This window comes from Pelophylax lessonae (genome assembly GCF_965119305.1).
Source record: "Pelophylax lessonae genome assembly, chromosome: 6".
Lineage (NCBI taxonomy): Eukaryota > Metazoa > Chordata > Amphibia > Anura > Ranidae > Pelophylax > Pelophylax lessonae.
This window is the reverse complement of record NC_138773.1, coordinates 145,184,250-145,205,489: the sequence shown is the minus strand read 5'-3', so window position 1 is coordinate 145,205,489 and position 21,240 is coordinate 145,184,250. Positions and strand designations below refer to the sequence as shown.

The following is a 21,240-nucleotide window of genomic DNA, read 5'->3' as shown; positions in this document are numbered from 1 at the left end:
TCAACATCATTAGTCTCAAATGGAAACACAGATATACTGGGAATCAGGTTTAGAGTGAGTGTTAGGGTCAGCCGATACTTAGCTATACAAGACACCGTTGACATCTAGGCACACTATTTCACCAATTGACCACCAGTAGTTCACCTCAGAGCAATGTGCGTGATTGCACAAGTTCTAGCAAAGGAGATCCTATTCCCCAGTACAACAGGGGGATATCCCCCCCCTTCCCCCCCCCCTCCCCAAGGAGCCTCACAGACCACGCTGCAATAAGGCTTGTTACCCCTGCAGGGGTGCATACCTCCGGTGAGTGCGGGAGCAATTGGAGGGGTGCACCTGTGTGTTTCACTCACCATTCACATCACCCCGAAAGGATTTGAAGCACTTTAAATGTCACTGAAATTTCTGTTGTTCACCGATTATTGGAATATTTTTTCTACACCCTACTGAATCACTCAGCAATAGAAAAGACTGTTGGTCTACCGATTTCGGTTCCTTGCTGTTCTTTGGGACTATTAATTTGCTGCATGAACATTATTTATTGTCACATATATTTATATTTTTATTGTCATATTTATTTAGTATCAGCATAGTTGTGATTTACCCTTTTCATTGCATAGTTTACCTATATCGGTTAACACCACATATCACATTTAGTGTGTTCTTATACACATATATATTTTCACACACATATACTTCTTAATTTATTGGTACCATTCCTTATTTATCCTATTTTTTGGTATCCGATACCCACAGAGTCTATATACAGGAATGCGTAGGAGCACCCCTAAGTAGGAACTAGGGAAGGACCAGCAGCACCGCTAACACACAAGTCACACACAAGAACAAGTCTTTCCTTAAGCCTGAATGATCCCCCTGCCGTAAGGTGGAAGGGGATCCATCCTTTCTGGTGATTTCTTCTGACACCCCCCCCCCCCCCCGAGGACAGCGGTGGTCCCTCGTCTTTTTTCCAGGTCAAGCACTAATTTACTTGGATTTGTTGTTTGGGCTCCTATCTTGCATTTACATCCCTGCATGGTGTACTATTACACCCAGCATAGACTGATTTTTATGAACACTAAGTGCCGGTTCACATTTGTGCAATGCGGGAACGCTGCAAATATGCAGCATTCCCCCATTGCATCCGCACCTCAGGTAGTACACACTGCCAAATGCGATACGCAGGGGGTGTCAATTAAAAGTTAACAACACCCCCAGTTGCAATCGGATATCGTAGTGCGATCTGCAAGTTCGCACAGAATCGGATCGCACTAGTGTGTACCACTAAGTGATCCGATTCTGCTGCGGATAAAAAAAAGCCTCATGTGCGAGTTTAGTGCGGATGCGGTGGGAATTCAGCCATACAAAGTATATGGCTGAAATTTGTACTGCACATGAGATCGCATGTAATTTAGGAGCAGTGCGCTCCAAATTACATGCGATCTCCTCGATCGCACTAATGTGAACCGGAGCTAATTAACTATTATTTATAAGAACTATTCATAATATTCTTTTAGAGCCGTTTTTTACTACTATTGTATTAGTGTCTATGGTGCATGCGGTTTTTATATATTCTCGTATATATTTCTATGGTACCGTTATATATCATTTTGAAATGTAATCACTATTTCACATTTTACATATTTTAGTTGCAAGCGCAAAAAACGTGGGGTATTATTTACCCCTCTTTTTTACTTTATAGTGACAATAATATATTCAATGTTGTGGATGTTGATTTATCCACCCAAATATCTAAATGCTAAGAATGCATAGACTCCATATGTCCTAAACACTAATGACTATACATTGTTGGAGGTGACATTGAGGATATTGTAGGTCTGATAGCAAGTGAATACAGGAATAGCTTCTAATAACACTAGTGCGGAGTATGTAGGCATATGAACTCTGAGTCACAGTGTATTAGGGTTGTTGAACACAAGTATTTTGTGTATTCCAAGTGCTGAGCCCAAGGCTGACTCGGGGGGTAGAGGGGAGCTAGGAGAGCAATGGTATGCTATTTAGTTAACAAGAGGTCTACCTCTATCATGTCGTGACATATACTATCAACGTGTGACAGTAGTTAGGCTTCTCCCGCCGGAGAAAGACAACCCCGCCGGGGAGGGGGGGGACTCACGGTTACTTGCACAGGTTGTGTCGCTGGATACTGCCTGTCCATCCCAGTCTGTCCACTGGGTGTACACTGAACCAGCCAGACTTGGTGTAGTGCCAAGTGCAGTCAGTTCATCCTGCACTTTTCGCTGTGTGCTCACAGTGATGAGCCACCCTCTTGGTTAGGCAGGCAGATAGTCAAAGTGAGGAGTGATGGGGATGTGTGTGCCTCGGATGCACACGTGGGTGCCTCGTTGATTAAGTGTCTGTTCTCTCGCTTCCTCCCGGTGAGTGGAGTAGAATTAATGGCCGATATTAGAAGGTTGCATGGTTGATCATGAATCAGGGTGTGCGGGGATAGTCACACCGATGCATTTTGCCCACTGGGTGGCGTGGGCTTCTTAAGGGTAGTGTGATGACCTGCTTTTGGTGTTTTAAAAACTTTGAAATGCCCCCATATGGGGGATATCAGGTGACATCACACCCTGCCAGTTAGGTGATTATTTTAACCCCTAGTAGGGTCAGGACTGTTGTGTGGGTGCTACTCACAGTATATCGCTATCCTGCGGCCATTAATCATGTGATTCAATTTATGGAACAGAAATCTATGTATCAATACACAAATATTTGCCAAGTCAGTTACAAGCATAAACATAGGTGATATCCAGTTTTATTTTTTTAAAAGATGGGAACAGGCCCACTGGATCATCAAGGCCACTGGCCACTCAATCCCTATATTTTCACAGGCTCCAGTGAAGATTGATATGAGATAAGTAATGGTGGTATCCTCTATAGTGTAAGGAATACCTGGAGGTTTAGTTCATCTTTTCCACTGATACTTGCCAGATGTTTACCGCTGTGGACTTTTAAAGGGCGTTTTGTTTTGCCCATGTCGTATTTATGACATGGGCATTCTATAATAAAAGAAGCCCGGGTTGTATTGCAATTAATAAAATGCATTATCTGATACATTCTTTGTCGCTCCGCATCGGTGAAAACATCTGTTCTGTCCACAAGCTTCCAGATGTGGCACCTTCCACACAGAAACATGCCTTTAAGTTAAGATCCGTTAGCCATTTGCATCGTATAGATCCAATGAACTTAGATCGCACCAGCTCACCTGCCAATTCCTTGTCCTTTTAGTTACCATCAGAGGTCTGGGTCCTACAATATCTGCCAATTGAGGTGAACGGGTCAGGAGATGCCAGTGCTTTGTGAGTATAGTGCGGATCTCTTCCCACTGTGAACCATAAGGAGTTATAATTCTTACAGGATCTAATAGGCCTTTTGGATCTTGATCTTTAAGCTTCTTTGAATTTAGCAATTCTGATCTTGATCGTTAAGATGCCTTTTTTTTTTTTCTAGACCAGGATTGTCAAACGTAATTTTATTGGGGGCCGTATCAGCATTATGATAGAACAGGAAAATGGTGGTCCCAATTCCTTGAGGTTTGAATACAGCCAACACTCGAGACAATTGTAAAAGTATTCAAAAAAGTTTATTTATACATCTTAAAGACAGTAATGAGACAAAAACATGAATAAATAAAAGACATAAATATACCACTACGGTCAATCAACTGTGCTCTAACATGGTTATACCGGATACGCTAACAGGCAGGGGTGAAGCCATAGGAGTAGCATTTCGGTACCATTATGCCTGACATGTTTCGGAAAATAAATTTCCTTTTTCAAGGGAGGTAGCACAAGGTATATCTGTCTATTAGAGAATAAATATGACAAAGTCAGCAGGTATGCAGAGTATATAGTGATACACATTAAACAACTATATAAAAAAAATGATCCAATACAACATTATAGAGAAAACAGAAAAATAAATAAAGGTACAAATGTATGCTAATTGACAATTCTTGGAAAGGTACCAGTGCATCTGCACGTCCAATATGGCACAAAGACTATGTTATACAGTTTAAGTGTAATGTCTTTTTACTTACCCAGGGTATATCTGTAAGGTTAAAAAGACAGAGGAGATTAACTCTCTGACCAAGAGAGGGAATTCTCACTTCCAATCCTTTTTGGTTTTCCATGGGACAATTAGGCTTGTGTCATGGGGCCAAAAAAAAAAAAAAAATGAATTTTAGATCTTTTTAGAGGGGTACATGAGGTGTGTCCCCAGAAATTCAGTGCTGGAAGGGTTGGATAACTCGTTTGATGCAAGACGTGAGGTCAGCAGTAGGACTAGCTGGATCCCAGGAAGATTCCCTCGCAGATGGCCCGGGCTACACCACACCGTCCCACAAGGATCCCCAAAAGAGAAGGACCGGTCCAGGCCCCCCCCCCCCGGGGATAGGAGGGGGAAGAGGGGGGGTGTTTACAACAAAGTTGTTTAGACGCAACCACGCCCCCTGAGACGCCGGCTCTGTTTGTGAATGCGGGACACCGCGGTTTTACTGATTTCTTGCATACATTCCTTGCTTGCTCATTCCGGATGTTTTGTAAGTGCAAATTTATTAAAGTCTTTTAATATTATCTTGCGGGATTACGCTATGTGCTTTCTTATTTCCTTTTGCATATCTGCCAATGGTTAACCCTGGATTTGGATATGAGATACCATTTCCGATACATCATTGTATCTACACCTTCCATACATCTATATGATCCAATGATACCTGAGGGGAAGACTAATTACTGCGGTTATTCCACTTTTACACCCTAAGCGCATGTGGCCTATCCATTAATTTGGGGGCCTCTGTTTCTGGTAAGCAGCCATTTTACTTACCTCCCACGGGTGCATTTCTGGCTGACAACTTCCTTGGGATTAAGGTCTCCTATCTACCATCACCTATACTGGAACTTTTTGTCCATTCTTTTTTTTGTAACACAATTTTATATCCTAGGAACTTTATTCTCACAAATTATTTTTCACTTTATATATTTTTTTGATATGGACATTTCACTGATATGATTTTCCATTTATATGAATAATTTGATTATATTCATGTTCATAATTATCAATTTGATCACTGTTGATGTTAGCGCTACACATTGTGTTATTGTTGTTTTTGATTTTTTCTATAGATCACTGTATTGCTGCTTTCGTTTTTTATCATTATTTCTTTCTTTATACACATCACCTAGCGCAGGATTTTTTTGGATTATTTTTATTCAACTATTACTGGTTTTAGTAATAAGTTAAGACTTAAGCTTTGATGGACAAATGTAGATTGGCAAGAAGCCCATACACTCCTGTAGCAGAGAATGCAAGTCTGAAAAGGAGGTTCGCACTTCGATGGTATCATCCACAAGAAACTTTATTGGAGAACATTGGTTCTGCCATGGTGTTATGCAGCTGCACAGAGAAGAGCAAGATCTGTAGGAGGAGTTCTGTCCTCCTCTCTGCTGCCGACTGCTTAGACAAGTTGGGGGCAGAGATGAGGGCGGTGCAGCAGCTGCAGGAAAGGTGTGAGGGACACATGAAATGGCCTGGAGGGCCGCATTTGGCCCGTGGGCCTTTTTATTTGACACGTGTTATAGACCTTCTCAGGGCCCTGTGTGGATACTTTAGTTCCCTGAACCTCCCGTATAACTGAGAAGCCTCTTCTTTATAGTCCAGTGCACAGTTCGGCGTATCTGGAGGACCTGTCCAGTGAGTGCCTCTCATCAATAATTTTGGGTGGTGACTGTTCGCCTCTAGAAGAGTATTAGCAGCGGTCTCTTTCCTATATGTCTTAGTGATAAGTTTGCCGTTTTCCACCCTGACCGAGAGGTCCAGGAAAGGGATTTGGTGGTGATCGTAATTAAAGGTGAGGCGAATGTTCCGGTTATTGGTCTTAAGTTCACCAATAAAGTTCACCAAATTCTCACTGCTGCCACCCCACAGCAACAGCACATCATCTGTGTACCTCAGCCACAACAGGGCATGCCTGAGATACATTTTGGGACAATACATTACCTACTCCTCCAACCATCCCAAATGGAGGCATGTGTAGGCAGGCGCCCACTGAGCCCCCCATGGATGTGCCCCGGATCTGCCTATAGCTGGTGCCCATGGAACTGGAAACAATTGTTTTTAAGAGCAAATTGCAGTAATTCCAGTAGAAATTCTGATCAGGCCCTTAGGCACGATCCTCTATACTCACGATACTGCTTTCCAGGTTCTCCAGTGCCTCAACTCCTTCAGTCAGCTCCCCTGGACCTCTGGGTTCAACTCCACACATCTGGCTCACCAGGCCGACTGCCTGTGACCATACACCAACCACTGCAGAAGAGGAGGCAGCAGCCACCCTCCTTCCGGGACTCTGCTCACAAGCCAAAAGACCATGAGCCCATGTGCTTTTTATACCACACCCCACAATGCACTAAGACAGCAGTCTGTGCCAATCCCTGGGGCTGTATCAAAGCCTGTGTGCCCATTGGTCAGGTTTCCCCCACTGTGCAATCTGCCTCCCCATTGGACCAGTGGGGACACTCCCTCAGACCACATGAATCACACATTGAGCCCATTGAGAAGACCTAACTCACAGATTCTGCTCCCTGCTAAGCTGCGCCTCTGATAGGCAGAGCCAAAACTATACTCACTCTCTAGCACCTACCTAGGAGGGTGCTTCATTGGAATGTGTGATTGCAGCCAGGCCCATGAGTGGCATATAAATGCATTCAAAGATTCTACATCTACACCCACCAATATGGCATATGGTGGTCCCTCCAGATTGTGAATTTTTACTAATACATATCTGGTATCCTGGACGTAGGAAGGTAGTCTTACAACCATCTCTTTTAGAAGTGCCTCCAGGTACCTCCCCATGCGTTCAAGGGGGCCATTTCTGCCGAAATGATCGGCTTGCCTGGTAGGTTCTAGAGTGACTTATGGACTTTGGGAATGATGTAAATAGTGGGTGTATCATATTCTGTCCTCCCTAAATATTCAAATTCATTTTTTCGAGATGAGATTCACTTCATGGGCCAGGTCTAGCTTGAAGTTTAGTTAATCAACGAGGGTAGGAAAGAGGTTTGTTGAGAGTTTCTCATAAGTTGACGAATCATTTAATTGCCTCCTTATTTCTTTTTCATAGTACTCTTCTGATAGCAGTAGGACATTACCCCCTTTGTCACTTTCCTAATGATTACCTTGGATATTTCCTTCAATTCCCAAAGGGCTTGCCATTCGTCAGGACCAAGATTATCAATACCCATGTGCTTCCAATTCAAATGAGACAGATCTTCCTGTACCAATTCTAAGAAAACCCCCAGCCACCTATTCTTCCGAAATGGTGGCATCTTCGTGGGCTTGATCTGGAGATTTGCTTCTCTTTTCCAACAATCCGGAGATACAGTCATTGGTAGATCATCAGACTCCTCCTCTTCCCCACATCAAAGGGAGGCAAGGGTATCCAGTGCTACCTGATCTTGGGCATTTTAGTGTGTATTCACGATGCCCTCAGGATTTGGTCTGTGATGAACCTGTTTTAGATAGACTTTCTTTAGGAATAGACACACGTCTTTGTAAACTTCGAAGTGATTTCTTCTAATTATTGGGGGAAAAAGATAGACCCCCTCTTAAGTAATTTGATGTGTCTATCAAACAGGGTAAACTCTGATAGAATAATGATTGTGTTATTGATATTCAAGTCAAGTTGGCCCTCTATGACAGTGTCCCCATTTTTTAGGTAGTGTGTTTACTTTTTTAATTTGGTGCATTTTTCACATGCAACATTGGTGCTTGGGTGGTGATGTAGTTGCAAAAATCTTCCCACTGACGCACTTCTGCGAGAAAGCAAGAAGCATTGCTGCTCCTCACTGCTTGCTTTTCTAGAAAGACATAGGGCATTGATCAGTGTATGAGTTATAGTGTACAAGTGTTCAATTATTTCCCAAGTATTGTGTAAATAAAGTGTCTATGCAAACAGAAGTAAATAAGGAATTCCAGCCTTCCACCAGTAAAATGCACAATTCTTGAAAAACGCATGTGCCCTTTGTGCCCTTAACCACATGAATGAGCTTCTTACCAGATTATCTTGATCCCCAGGTTGATTTATTATGAATTATAGTGGCCCCTATTCCCAGGCACACAAATACCTTGTTATTTTTCATCCATTTTGTGAGCACTCCACAGGAAATCCTCGCTGAGCTCTTGGACTATAGACGGCACAGAGGAAAACCAGCAAAATTCTCGGATAATAGATGTGCTTTACACTAGAACATTATCAACACAATTCCCTCCTCCAATTCTACCTCCTTCTCAGGCTTGCAACAGGTGACTTTTTGGCAAGCCTGGCATTACAAATACCCAATGATCGTAATTGGTCTTTTCCGACTAAGGGTAGGTTTACACATATCCAGTGTAAATTTCCCCTCAGTTTTACCTGCAAATTTCCAAAGCAGCTGTTCAACAGTTCAGCTGCGATTTAGATGCGGTTCAGATGCAAATTTTTTAAGCCATTGGCCACCGGCATCTTTAAAATTACCTGGTTGCTAAGGAATAGGCCAGGAAGCCAGCCGCCATGTTCTTACCAAGGGATGACTAATATACCATTGCTGGCAATAAAAAGTTGTGAAAAAAACATTGTGATGGACTCTCCTAATCCATACCAGGCCCTTTTGGGTCTGGTATGGATTTTAAGGGGAACCCCACACCAAAGTAAAAAAAATAAAATGGCATGGGGTCTCCCCAATATCCATACCAGACCCTTATGTCTGGTATGGATTTTGAGGGAATCCCCACACCAAAATGTTTTTTAAAAAATGGCGGGTCCCCCCCAAAATCCATATCAGACCCTTATCCAAGCATGCAGCCTGGCAGGCCAGGAAAGAGGAGGGGACGAGCGAGTGCCTCCCTCTCCTGAACCATACCAGATCACATGCCCTCAACCTAAGCGGGGGGGGGGGTGCTTTGTGCCCCCACCCTAAAGCACCTTGTCCCTCTGTTGGTGGGGACAAGGGCCTCTTCCCCACGTCCTTGGCCGGTGGTTGTGGGGGTCTGCGGGTTGAGGGCTCGTTGGAATCTAGAGGCCCCCTTTAACAAAGAGGGCCCCCAGATCCTTTCTCCCCTCTATATGAATAAATAAATAACAGAGACCATTTTTAACAACTCCTTTATTAAAAAATCAAAAACAATGTCCCCCGGTGTAGATCCATCATCAAACCCCCCCCCCCCCCCCCGCTGCCAACACCTACCCAAAAAAGAAGAAAATGAAAAAGTTCTGTTTGCGCCAAAGGCTCCCGCCATCTGCCTGCTCCACCGTCTGACAGTTCTTAAATACCTAAGGGGCAGGGCCACCTGGAGACGTCATGCCTGTTGGCGTCATCCCCTTGTGACATCACTGACCCAGCATGCCCCGGTCAATGACATCTGGTATGGATTTGGGGGGAAGACTCCCACATTGTATTTTTTTTTTTTTTGTAGATCTAATTTGTGTTCAAAACTGATGACATATGCGATTCAGATGCGTTCCCATAGAAGGCGATAGCCAGGAATTTGCATCTGAACTGCTCTGCAGTGCTCAGAAAAGGCACTGGACTCTTTTTCCATTTGCAGTGAAATCGCACTGCTGCATCTCCGCATATACACTATATTACCAAAAGTATTGAGATGCCTGCCTTTACATGCCCATGAACTTTAATGGCATCCCAGTCTTGTTCAGTAGGGTTTAATATTAGGTTGGCCCACGCTTTGCAGCTATAATAGCTTCAACTCTTCTGAGATGGCTGTCCACAAGGTTTAGAAGTGCGTCTATGGGAATGTTTGACCATACTTCCAGAAGCACATTTGTGAGGTCAGGCACTGATGTGGACGAGAAGGCCTGGCTCACAGTCTCTGCTCTAATTCATCCCAAAGGTGTTCTATCAGGTTGAAGTTAGGGTTCTGTGCAGACCAGTCAAGTTCCTCCATCTCAAACTCGCTCATCCATGTCTTTGGGAACCTTTTTTGTGCACTGGTGCGCAGTCATGTTGGAACAGGAAGGGGCCATCCCCAAATTGTTCCCACAATATTGGAAGCATGAAATTGTCCAAAATGTCTTGGTATTCTTGTGCCTTAAGAGTTCCCTTCACTTGAACTAAGGGGCCTTGCCCAACACCTGAAAAACAATCCCACACCAGAAACTCTTCTAAATGCCCCCACAATGAAGATCGCGCATGGTGGCGTCATCGTGTGGCATGCGTCCAGTAATCGCACGTGTGCATTGGCGCATCCACGGTCTGGCGCACCATAGCAACAGCTCCAACCAACCAGGAGAGGGTAAGGTCAAAGCCTTGTTGCAATAGGTGGAAAATGACACTGGGCAAGCCAGCCAGCATGTCCACCTTCGCCTAAGCCAAGGGATATAGTGCGGTATCAGGCACATATGCCCTCCTGATGCCAGGAAAAGCAGAATCAGCCGCCACATACTAATCGGACAGAAAAAACAGATAGAGACTCAATTAATACATAAGACAAAAACCAACTTTAAGCAACATTATAATTCAGTATGAGCAGTCACATATTGCAACATATTCTCAGATATAACTATTTTTTTTACGTTGTCATATAAAACAATTAATACAGTGCATTTAAAAAAACATATCTATCAACTGTATATGCCAACTTGGCTGACTAATTATGTCAAGGTGAATCATACATATACATGTATGGGTACATCATAGAAAGGTTTCAAAGTTGAGGTCCTCCTTAAGGCCTGGCGGTACTGTAGCCTTAAAATTTGAAATCCATCTGGTTTTGCGCTGAAAAATGATTTTATCCCAATCTCCCCTCCTCAGATTTTCCACAATATGTTCAAGGGTCGCAAATCTGATAACACTCGTATCCTGTTTATTCAACAAGCCAACATGTCTGACTTTGGTCCCTTTCACATGGAGCGGACCGCGATCCGCTCCGGCACTTTTTTTTTTTTACGGACACTGATGACATTTGTGTCATCCGGTCCGTATGTCCGCATATCATCCCATCCGTTTGCAGATGATATACGGACATAATGCATGTCTATGTGATTGCTGATGTCAGCGGATGACACCGCTGACATCCGATTTTGCGTCCTTTCCGTTTTGGAAACGGAAGAAAAAATAGGGTTCTGTTCTGTTCCAAAAAACGGAACAGAACTGAAAGGATGCAAATCGGATGTCAGCAGATGGTAATCCGCTGACATCTGCAATCCCATTGACATGCATTATGTCCGTATATCACCCGCAAACGGATGGGGTGATATACGGACATAAGAAACGCCCGTGTGAAAGGGGCCTATGGGTGTAAAAGGTTTATTATTTTTGGCATACAATACATTTTCCTTTATTCCAAAAGTTTTGTTTTGCCCACATAAAAAGCCCCACATATGCACAGCAAGGTGTACATGACCCCAGTTGTTTGAAAGTCCAAATGATGTTTAATCTGGTGGTTGTGTCCATCGGGGAGATACAGCAAAAGGATTGAATGACGTAGATTCAATTACAGAAGTTGGATGATCCACATTGCCAGTTACCCCCTTCTAAAGATTGTGTAGCAGTGGGCTCTACAGGTGAACAGTGACTGAAAGTAACCCTATCCCTGATAGATTTTGCTCTCCTAAGAAAGTCCTCAGAGAAAACAAGCTCATATGGGTAATAAACGGAAGGAGAAATCTAAAAATACTTTCTTTGCACACAAGTTAGTTGCTTTGCTTGAGGATTGGTCAAATCCTAACATGGTATTTACTCCTCCGAAACTTTTTGTTTAGTTATACTGTATCCTATGGAAAAGGAATTTATGAAAAAATAGTAGCTTAGTGAAACTTACCATCTCAGTTCTCAACAAGAATTCCACTGTTCTTGTTGAAGTGTTTCCTCCTTCAATGATTCAGTCGACATTCACTTTGAAATCATATGCATCCTTTGCTCTATCTGGTCCTGCCTTACAACCAGCCACTGAGACTATGTTTATTTGTCCGACTGTTGCTAACTAGACTAGACAAAGAGAACAAATAGAGAACATGATTCCATGTTTAAAGACCCTGTTCCCCTAGCTCATACCTTCAATGTTGCCATTTTGTGTTGATGGCCTGGAGAATGTAATTCACCGGGTATCTGAGATGACACTGCTCCTTGTGCACATGTGCAGAGCTTTGTGGTTAAAGGCTTGCACAAGGTGTCTTTTATGCATGCCTTTGATGGTGAACACTTTGATGTATCCCTTGATAAATGTATCAAGGAAGGTACAGGGACGGGGTTCTTGTACCCTACAAAAAAAAAAAAAAAAAAACAACCGAAGCCCATTACTACAACTACTATAGTTACTACCCCTTGTTACCGAAAGGGGTTCTTTCAGGTCTCTTCGGCATCCTCCGCTAGGTCCAAAGGCAACTCCATCCTTTTATCTCAAGACTTGTACCCCAAAAGTCTTCAAGTCTATGCAGATCCCTTCACAATGATTGGCCACCTACACACACTGGGGGGAGGGGAAACATCTGTGGGCCTTCGTACCAGTCTGGATCAGAGACATCTCAGACCTCTGGGCCCAGTCTTTTGTTTCCAGGGATTCCAAAATAGAAGTTCTATCCCTGCCTCTCCTCGATTCCTACCCACAAATCTACCATATTCACCTCAAAGACAGGAAGACTTATGGGTTGTCCAGAATCAACTTCAGATTTAAGTAGTGGTAATCCCAGTTACTGAAACCTATTCACAATCCCAAAACCAAAAGAAGGTATTCGTCCCATTTTGGAATTCAAATCCCTGAAGAGATATTTGTATTTCCCCAGAGGCAATTTCTGGCATCAGTGGACATCCAAGATGCCTGTCTTCACATTATCCATCTTTCTTTTCCACACACCATTTCTCTCTATACTTTGCTGTGGGAGATTGAAGCTTTCAGTTTGTCATCCTCCCTTTTGTGCTCTCTTCTGCTCCAAGTCTTTACAAAGGTGCTTTTTCCACTTCTGGCCCAATCTTAGGGCATTTATGTCATGGGACATCTAGATGACCTGCAGCTGAAAGATTTTTCAGTCACGGTCTTGTCCTCCAACATTCAAGTGACAATCCATCTCCTTCAAACTTACAGATGGGTGATCAACTTCAAGAAGTCTGTAATCGCCTAGAGTCTCTGGAACTTAGACATGGCCAAGGCCAAAATTTTCCTTCTCCAGAAAATATACTGTAGCTTTAGTGGCATGGCTGTTGAATCCCAGGTCCTAAAAGATAGGGGTATTACTGATTCTTTTAGGTTAGTACTCAAAAGATGTTTTAAGCAAGGTGTGGCTCATATTAGTCCCCCATTTTTTTTCACCTGTGTCTCCCTCGGATCTAAATCTGGTACTTACAGTCCTTCAAAGGCCTCCCTTTGATCCTATCTGAAATATCCCATTGGAGGGTCTTACCTGCAGAGTGGCCTTTTTGGTGGCCTTTTAACTTCATTCAGGCATGCCTCCAAATTAGCAGCTCTTTCTAATAACCTTTTCTTATCCTACATAGATATAAAGTGGCCCTAAGACCCAGGCTCTCCTACCTTCCCAAGGTGATCTCTTACGTTGAGCTCAAGGAGGATATTATCCTCCCTTCCCTCTGTTCTGCTCTGAAGCGTGCTGAGGAAATTTCGCTCCATTATCTGATGGTCAGAGCAGTTACCTAGCTGCAACATCTAATTTCCGAAAAGATTATTCCTTTTTTTGTTGGTACTTTTTTTAGGGTCTTTTAGTATTAAGCACCTGTTTTGCAAATCTGCAAAGCTGCCACCCAGTCTTCTGTTAATATAATGCTAAGGTGCTGCCAAGAACTGGTGTTACAATGAGGTCTATGGTACACCTTCCTCTTTTTAGTGTGTCCTGTAAACAACTCTCATCTACATATGAAATAAACGAGATATAAATGAAATACCTCCTTCATGTGTGTAGTGTAAACAATAAATGTATAAAGGTGTATCATGAACCAAACTATAAAATACCTGCCCCCATCCAATCATCAGGAGCAATCAAAGGGTTAACTGTGTGTTTACCCTGTGATTCAGTTTAGTGGGGGAGGTGCTTTGACCAGTGATAGGCATGGTCAGTACAGGAATACAGGATCCATTCCTTCTGTACTGACAGTTCGCAAATCTACATAGACAGACTGGCAGCTCCCACTGTGTATAATCACAGTGGGGGCGACTGCCCTCCTGCAGTATATGTACAGTGGGCGGTCCGCAAGCAGTTAACTATCTTTTTTTCCTGCGTGCTGTTTTTTTTTTGCAGACTGTTTTGGCATGGGAGGGGGAGGGTGCATTTTTGGTGGAAGTTATGTTTTAATGGCAGACATCCCCAGCAATGCTATTTTTTTTTCACAACAGTATGCCTATAGGCTGAAAAATTCCTGTGTATCTCAAACCCTTTTCCTCCAACAGAGTTTGTTCCAAGGAGGTCTGCCGCTTCTATAAGCATTTCAAAAGCAGTTCAGATGCCATCTTATCCTGTGCTAAAAATGTGTGCTGTTAGGTTTATGGTAGGTAGGAGGATTGGTTTTGATGTAAATTCCAAATAAAGGGACTGTATTCTATTGAGGTGGTGAATTCCTGCTCCCACAGTGTGTACAATATCTGCATTATTTGTTCTCATGCTTTTGGGTTACAAACATTATGGACCTCCTCTTTTTGGGTCCTCCACCGGCTCTCCTTGCTCCTCTTCACTGGTGAGCACTCGTGCAAGCTCGTTCCCAAGCCTCCCTGTCTGCATCTGTAGATAAAGGCAGCAGGACTTGGTTCTGCCCTCTGCTACCTCGTCAGTAGCTTTGACTGACAGCAGCAGAAGCCAATAGCTCCCCCTGGCTCACCAAAACCAGAGAGACCAGGAAGTGATGGGAGAGAAGAGCTGCAGATGGGGACAGCGCTGGATTGAATGGGGGCCCAGGTAGGTAAAAGGAAGCATGAGGGGGGATACTGATGCCCACATTTTTTTTACCTCAGTGCGAGGAAAGTATTATGGATTGTTTAGGATTTTTAACCATTTTAACATAAAACATTCATTGTAACTTGTGTTAGTTTTACCTGCAGCCATATCCAAGATCACTTCCAGTGGTCAATTTCTCTGTTATAACATACTGTATGGATCAATTGACTTCTAATTTATGGCATTGAATGTCATCTAGCCAAACAAAAGAAATATGCATTTTATTTTCCACAGGGTTTGCTGTAGCTCAGTGCATAAACCAGCACAGTGCATCACCAGCATCTTCCCCATCGCCTCCTTCAAGCAGCAGCTCCAGCGGAAGCACTGGGCCTTGTGATTCATTCACCACCAGTCTCGCATCAACTCCCTCAACAGTTCATAGCCCATCAGGTACTGTATTACTATTACTGTGCCATCGCTCCTCATACCAATAAGTATTATAAATAAACGTGGTAAACATAATTTCCTATTCATATCAGGTTGCGGTTTTACCTTACAATATTTCTTGCTTTTGTGCTTTATAAAGTATTAAATTTGCCTTAAATGTGTCCAGTAAATCTTCAAAACTCCTAATAAAGTGCCACGGTGCTTTACTTTGCATATACAAAAAAAAGTGCTATAGTGCTGTGTCAAAGAGTTCATAAACAGGGTCCAAACTTACTTTTAAAGTGCCACCGTGCTGTACAAACAATATGCAACATTTGGGTTCCACCAGAGTCGCCAAAAAAAAAAAAAAAAACGTATATTGCATCATGTATTAGCACTCTCGCTAGCTCCCTCCTCCCTTACGCATACTACACCCGGAAGTGAGGTCTGGTACACCCAGGACAGACCAGGAAGGCGCTAATAAGAGTGGATATACTTGATCCTTCAGTGTTACCTAGAACTCTGTCTCCTCCTCTCCATTACCCCTTTCTGTGGGGGTCCTCCAAGGCTCTGTTCTTGGGCACCTTTTCTTCTTTATCTACACCTCCTCCCTTGGTCACTTGATAACCGTCCATGGCTTTCAAAACCATCTATACACAGATGACACCCAAATCTATCTGTCTACTCCTCACCTCACTCCTTCAGTCTCCTCTCGCATTACTAACTTACTAACTGACATATCAGCATGGATGTTGCGCCATTTCCCTAAATTAATCTCTAAAGCCAAGCTGGTACTATGCCCCGCCCGTGCCCCCCTCCATGACTTTTCCATCAAAATCAGTAATGCAACCATCAATCCCTCCCCTCATGCCAGGGTACTAGGTGTAATCCTAGAGTCTGACCTGTCCTTTAACTCCAAATACAGTCGTCAAAAGCTATTAGATTTCACCTCTGTAACATCTCTAAAGTTCCCCCCTTTTTAGCAAAAGAAACCACCAAGCTACTTATTCACTCCCTTGTTATCTCTCGCCTCGACTATTGCAACTCCTTTTTCATAGGCCTACCCCTCCATAGGCTATCCCCTCTTCCGTCTATCATGAATGCTTTTGCTAGGCTCATCCACCTTACCAACCGCTCAGTTTCTGATACCCCTCTCCGCCAAACCCTACACTGGCTCCCGATCGCTCAGCAATTTAATTCAAAATACTAACCACAACATACAAAGCCATTTACAACTCTGCCCCGAGCTACATTACAAATCGTGTCTCCAAATATCACACAAACCATCCTCTCCGCTCTTCTCAAGACCTTCTAATCTAAAGCTCCCTGGTCTCCTCCTCCCATGCTCATCTCCAGGATTTCTCCAGAGCCTCTCCCATCCCCTGGAACGCTCTACCTCAATCTGTCCTGCTATCTCCTACTCTACCTGCCTTCAAGCAATCTCTGAAAACTCATCTCTTCAGGGAAGCCTATCACTCCTCCAACTAATCTTTTACCTCTTCTATCAGCTCATACCCCACAGTTACAGCCTTTTGTACCACCTGCCCCACCCTATCAGATTGTAAGCTCTTCCGAGCAGGGCCTCTTAATCCTCTTGTATTTTATTGTATTGTAACTGTATTGTCTCCCTTTTATTTTGTAAAGTGCTGCGTAAACTGTTGGCGCTATATAAATTCTCTATGATATTTATAATAATGATACAATATAAATTTAGTGCGCCGATGATTACACTGCGGTAGATTTTAAAGTGTTTATGTTGTTCATATCCCTTGGAGCGAGGTGTATCGCCACGCTACATGTGAGTAGGAGTATGAAGTTTTGCACTATGTCGGTCCCTTTTGCTCTTTCATGTGATGTCTTTATGGGCTATGTGAGAGGATTGCTGGCTGAACAACATAAAGGAACACCAGAACCATTGGGATACCCATTATAACAACATGATATATATGACCTGCCTGTAGTGGGTGGTTGTGAAAATCTGGTGAGTTATCTGGTGTGGGAAAGGTGGTGGAACACATTGTTGGAAGTTTTGGAACTCCATTGAGTTCCATATTGTTTGCACAGCACGGTGTCACTTTTTAAAATTTTGGAATAACGTTTAGACACTATTTATGAACTCTTGAAACAGTTGCAAAAACAATGCCACCTGCGTGGTAAAGTAACCTCTCCAGATGGGTATGCTTAGATCTCCATCTCACTTTAATGCGGATAACCACAGTCTTGATGCCCTCAAAGACTTGGGAAATCTAAAACACTGAAACCATACAAAAACACACAGAGGGCACACCAACCTAGTGCATTATCCTGAGGCAAATAATTTATTGAATTAAAAATGTGGGATTATACTCACAAAGTTGCTATTGTTAAAAGCACATCAAAAATTCCAGCATAGTTCCATCGAAATTTCATCAACACGTACAACAGAAATTGAAGAACCCATGAACTGACGTGTTTTAAAGGATTATGACTATATAGAAGTTACTGCGCTTACTGAATGTAAAGAACAGCCGCGGGCACAACAACACAACAATATTGTTGGAAGTGCCGTGCTAAACATCATGAAATAAGGTTAGATTGATCCAACATATAAAGTGCTATATATAAACACTGAGAAATTAATATAGTAATATCACCTAAAGTGCATAGTGCAAACCTGTGCAAAATGATTCAGTGTATACTTCCTTAAAAGTACAAAATCAGCAAATTAAAAATAATGTCCAAATCAGAAATTCATATCCACAGTGCAATATCACCTAAAGTGCATAGTGTAACACTGTGCAAAAATAGCAAAATTATTTCAGTGTATATTTTCTTGAAAGTGAAAATTTAATTATCCTGATATAGACTGGGCAGAAGGAACCGCGCATTCAGCCAAGGCTCGGCAGTTCCTAAATGTTTTGCAGGACAATTTCATGGGTACTATGCGGTACTTGACCTACTGATTACCAACAATACAGACCTGCTCACGGATATAGAAATACGGGACAACTTAGGGAACAGTGACCATAGGTCAATTGGTTTCAGTATTAATTACAGTAATAGGAAACACAAGGGTAATATAAGGACACTGAATTTCAAAAGAGCCAATTTCCCTAAACTGCGCTCGCTGCTAGAAAATATCAAATGGGATAGAACCCTGGGAACAAAGAACACGGAGGAAAAATGGGAGTGCTTCAAGAGCATACTTAACAAGGGGGTGGGCCAGTGCATTCCACAGGGAAATAAATTTAAAAGAGCAAAACTAAACCCTGGGTGGCTAAACTCCAACATAAAAATGCATATTAGTGCAAAAGAAAAGGCCTTCAAAAAATACAAGACTGAGGGGTCATTGGCAGCATTTAAGCATTACAAAGAGTGTAATAAGAGATAAGAACCCCAAGAAGTTCTTTAAGTATATAAACAGTAAGAAAGCGAGGCCAGAACACATTGGCCCCATAAAAGATGACAAAGGAAATATGGCCACTGAGGACAGAGAAAAGGCGGAAGTGTTAAATCATTTCTTCTCTTCAGTCTTCACAAAAGAATCAGGGGGCTACACGAACCTAGCTTGTAAGGCCGAACTAAACAACACACCTCAGGAAATACCGCCATGGCTAACAGAAGATAGACTTAGAACTAAACTAGAGAAACTTAACATAAATAAATCACCGGGACCGGATGGCTTGCACCCGAGGGTTCTTAAGGAGTTCAGCCAGGTGATTGCCAGACCATTATTCTTGATCTTTAAGGATAGTTTACAGACGGGTATGGTGCCAGCTGATTGGAAAAAAGCCAACGTGGTACCAATATTTAAAAAGGGGCCGAGATATATCCCGGGTAACTATAGGCCGGTCAGCCTAACATCAGTAGTCTGCAAAATTTTGGAGGGGATGATAAAGGACCACATACAAGACTTTAGTAATGAAAACGGTATTATAAGTAGTAATCAGCATGGATTCCTGAAAAATCGTTCATGCCAAACCAATCTATTAACCTTCTACGATGAAGTGAGCTGCCACTTAGATAAAGGTAAGCCTGTGGATGTGGTGTATCTGGACTTTGCAAAGGCCTTTGACACCGTTCCCCACAAACGCTTACTGTACAAACTAAGGAAGGTAGGTATGGACCATAAGGTGAGTACCTGGATAGAGAACTGGCTCCAGGGGAGAGTACAGAGGGTGGTGATTAATGGGGAGTACTCGGATTGGGTGGGTGTGGAAAGTGGGGTCCCCCAGGGTTCTGTCCTGGGACCAATCCTGTTTAATTTATTCATAAATGATCTAGAGGAGGGGATATCTAGTACAATCTCAGTATTTGCAGATGATACTAAATTAGGCATGCCAATATCTTCTATGCAGGATCAGGAAATCTTGCAAGCAGACCTGAACAAAATAACGGGGTGGGCAACTACATGGCAGATGAGATTTAATGTAGAAAAATGTAAAGTAATGCACTTGGGGGCCAGAAACCAGAAAGCAAGCTACTCACTAGGGGGGGAACCTCTGGGTGAGTCTAGGATGGAAAGGGACCTGGGGGTACTGGTAGACAACAGGCTTGGCAGTGGCATGCAATGCCAAGCCGCCGCAAGCAAAGCCAACAGAATACTGGGTTGTATAAAAAGGGGATTCACTCCAGAAATAAAGAGATTATTCTTCCACTCTACAAGACTCTGGTCCGGCCACATCTGGAGTATGCTGTCCAGTTCTGGGCACCGGTCCTCAGGAAGGATGTGCTGGAACTGGAGAAAGTCCAGAGAAGGGCAACAAAAATAATTAGGGGAATGGAGGACATCAGCTATGAGGAAAGACTACAAGCACTGAACCTATTCTCTCTGGAGAAGAGACGATTGAGGGGGGATATGATATCAATGTACAAATACTGTACTGGCGACCCTAGCATAAGGAACAAACTATTCAGAGAAAGGAGATACAATAAGACACGTGGCCACTCACTAAAACTTGAGGAAAGGCGGTTTAACCTTAAAGTGTGTAAGGGGTTCTTCACTGTAAGAGCGGTAAGGATGTGGAATTCTCTTCCACAAGCAGTCGTATCAGCGGGGAGCATTGATAGTTTCAAAAAACTATTGGATGGACACCTTAAAGACCACAACATACAGGGGTATACAATGTACGGTTAAAAGCAAACACACACACATCATAGGTTGAACTGGATGGACTTGTGTCTTTTTTCAGCCTCACTAACTATGTAACTATGTAATGCATTAAAAATTTTATATAGATATATACAGTTGTGCTAATAAGTTTACATACCCTGGCACAATTTATGATTTCATAATGACAACAGAAACTACCCAAATGACCCTGATCAAAAGTTTACATGCCCTTGTGATTTTGGCCTGATAACATGCACACAAGTTGCAACAAAGGAGTTTGAATGGCTATGTAAGGTAACTGTCCTCACCCGTGATCTGTTTGCTTGTAATTAATGTGTGTGTATAAATGGTCAATGAGTTTCTGGACTCCTGACAGACCCTTGCATTTTTCAACCAGTGCTGCATTGGCGTTTCTGGATTCTGAGTCATGGGGAAAGCAAAAGAATTGTCAAAGGATCTGTGGGAAAAGGTAGTTGAACTGTATAAAACAAGAAAGGGATACAAAAAGATATCCAAGGAATTGAGAGTGCCAATCAGCAGTATTCAAACTCTAATCAAGAAGTGGAAAATTAGGGATTCTGTTGAAACCAAACCACAGTCGGGTAGACCAACTAAAATTTCAGTCACAGCTGCCAGGAAAATTGTTCGGGATGCAAAGAAAAACCCACAAATAACTTCAGGAATCTCTGAAAACATGTGGTGTAACTGTTTCAAGATGTACAATAAGGTGGCACTTGAGGAAAGATGGGTTGCATGGTCGAGTCACCAGAAGAAACCCATTAATACGCAAATGCCATAAAGTATCCCGCTTACAATATGCCACACAGCACAGAGACAA

At 42.8% G+C, this 21,240-nt stretch overlaps 1 protein-coding gene across 2 annotated transcripts in view; it reads left to right on the top strand.

Moving 5' to 3' along the window:
- CLEC16A (C-type lectin domain containing 16A) overlaps positions 1-21,240 on the top strand; it is a 1,483,716-nt gene that overhangs the window by 1,349,648 nt on the left and 112,828 nt on the right. For both annotated transcript variants that reach the window (XM_082262146.1, XM_082262145.1), the window contains exon 22: positions 15,179-15,334. In XM_082262146.1, coding sequence (XP_082118272.1) covers positions 15,179-15,334 — 156 coding nt within the window. The remainder of the gene's footprint in view (positions 1-15,178; positions 15,335-21,240) is intronic.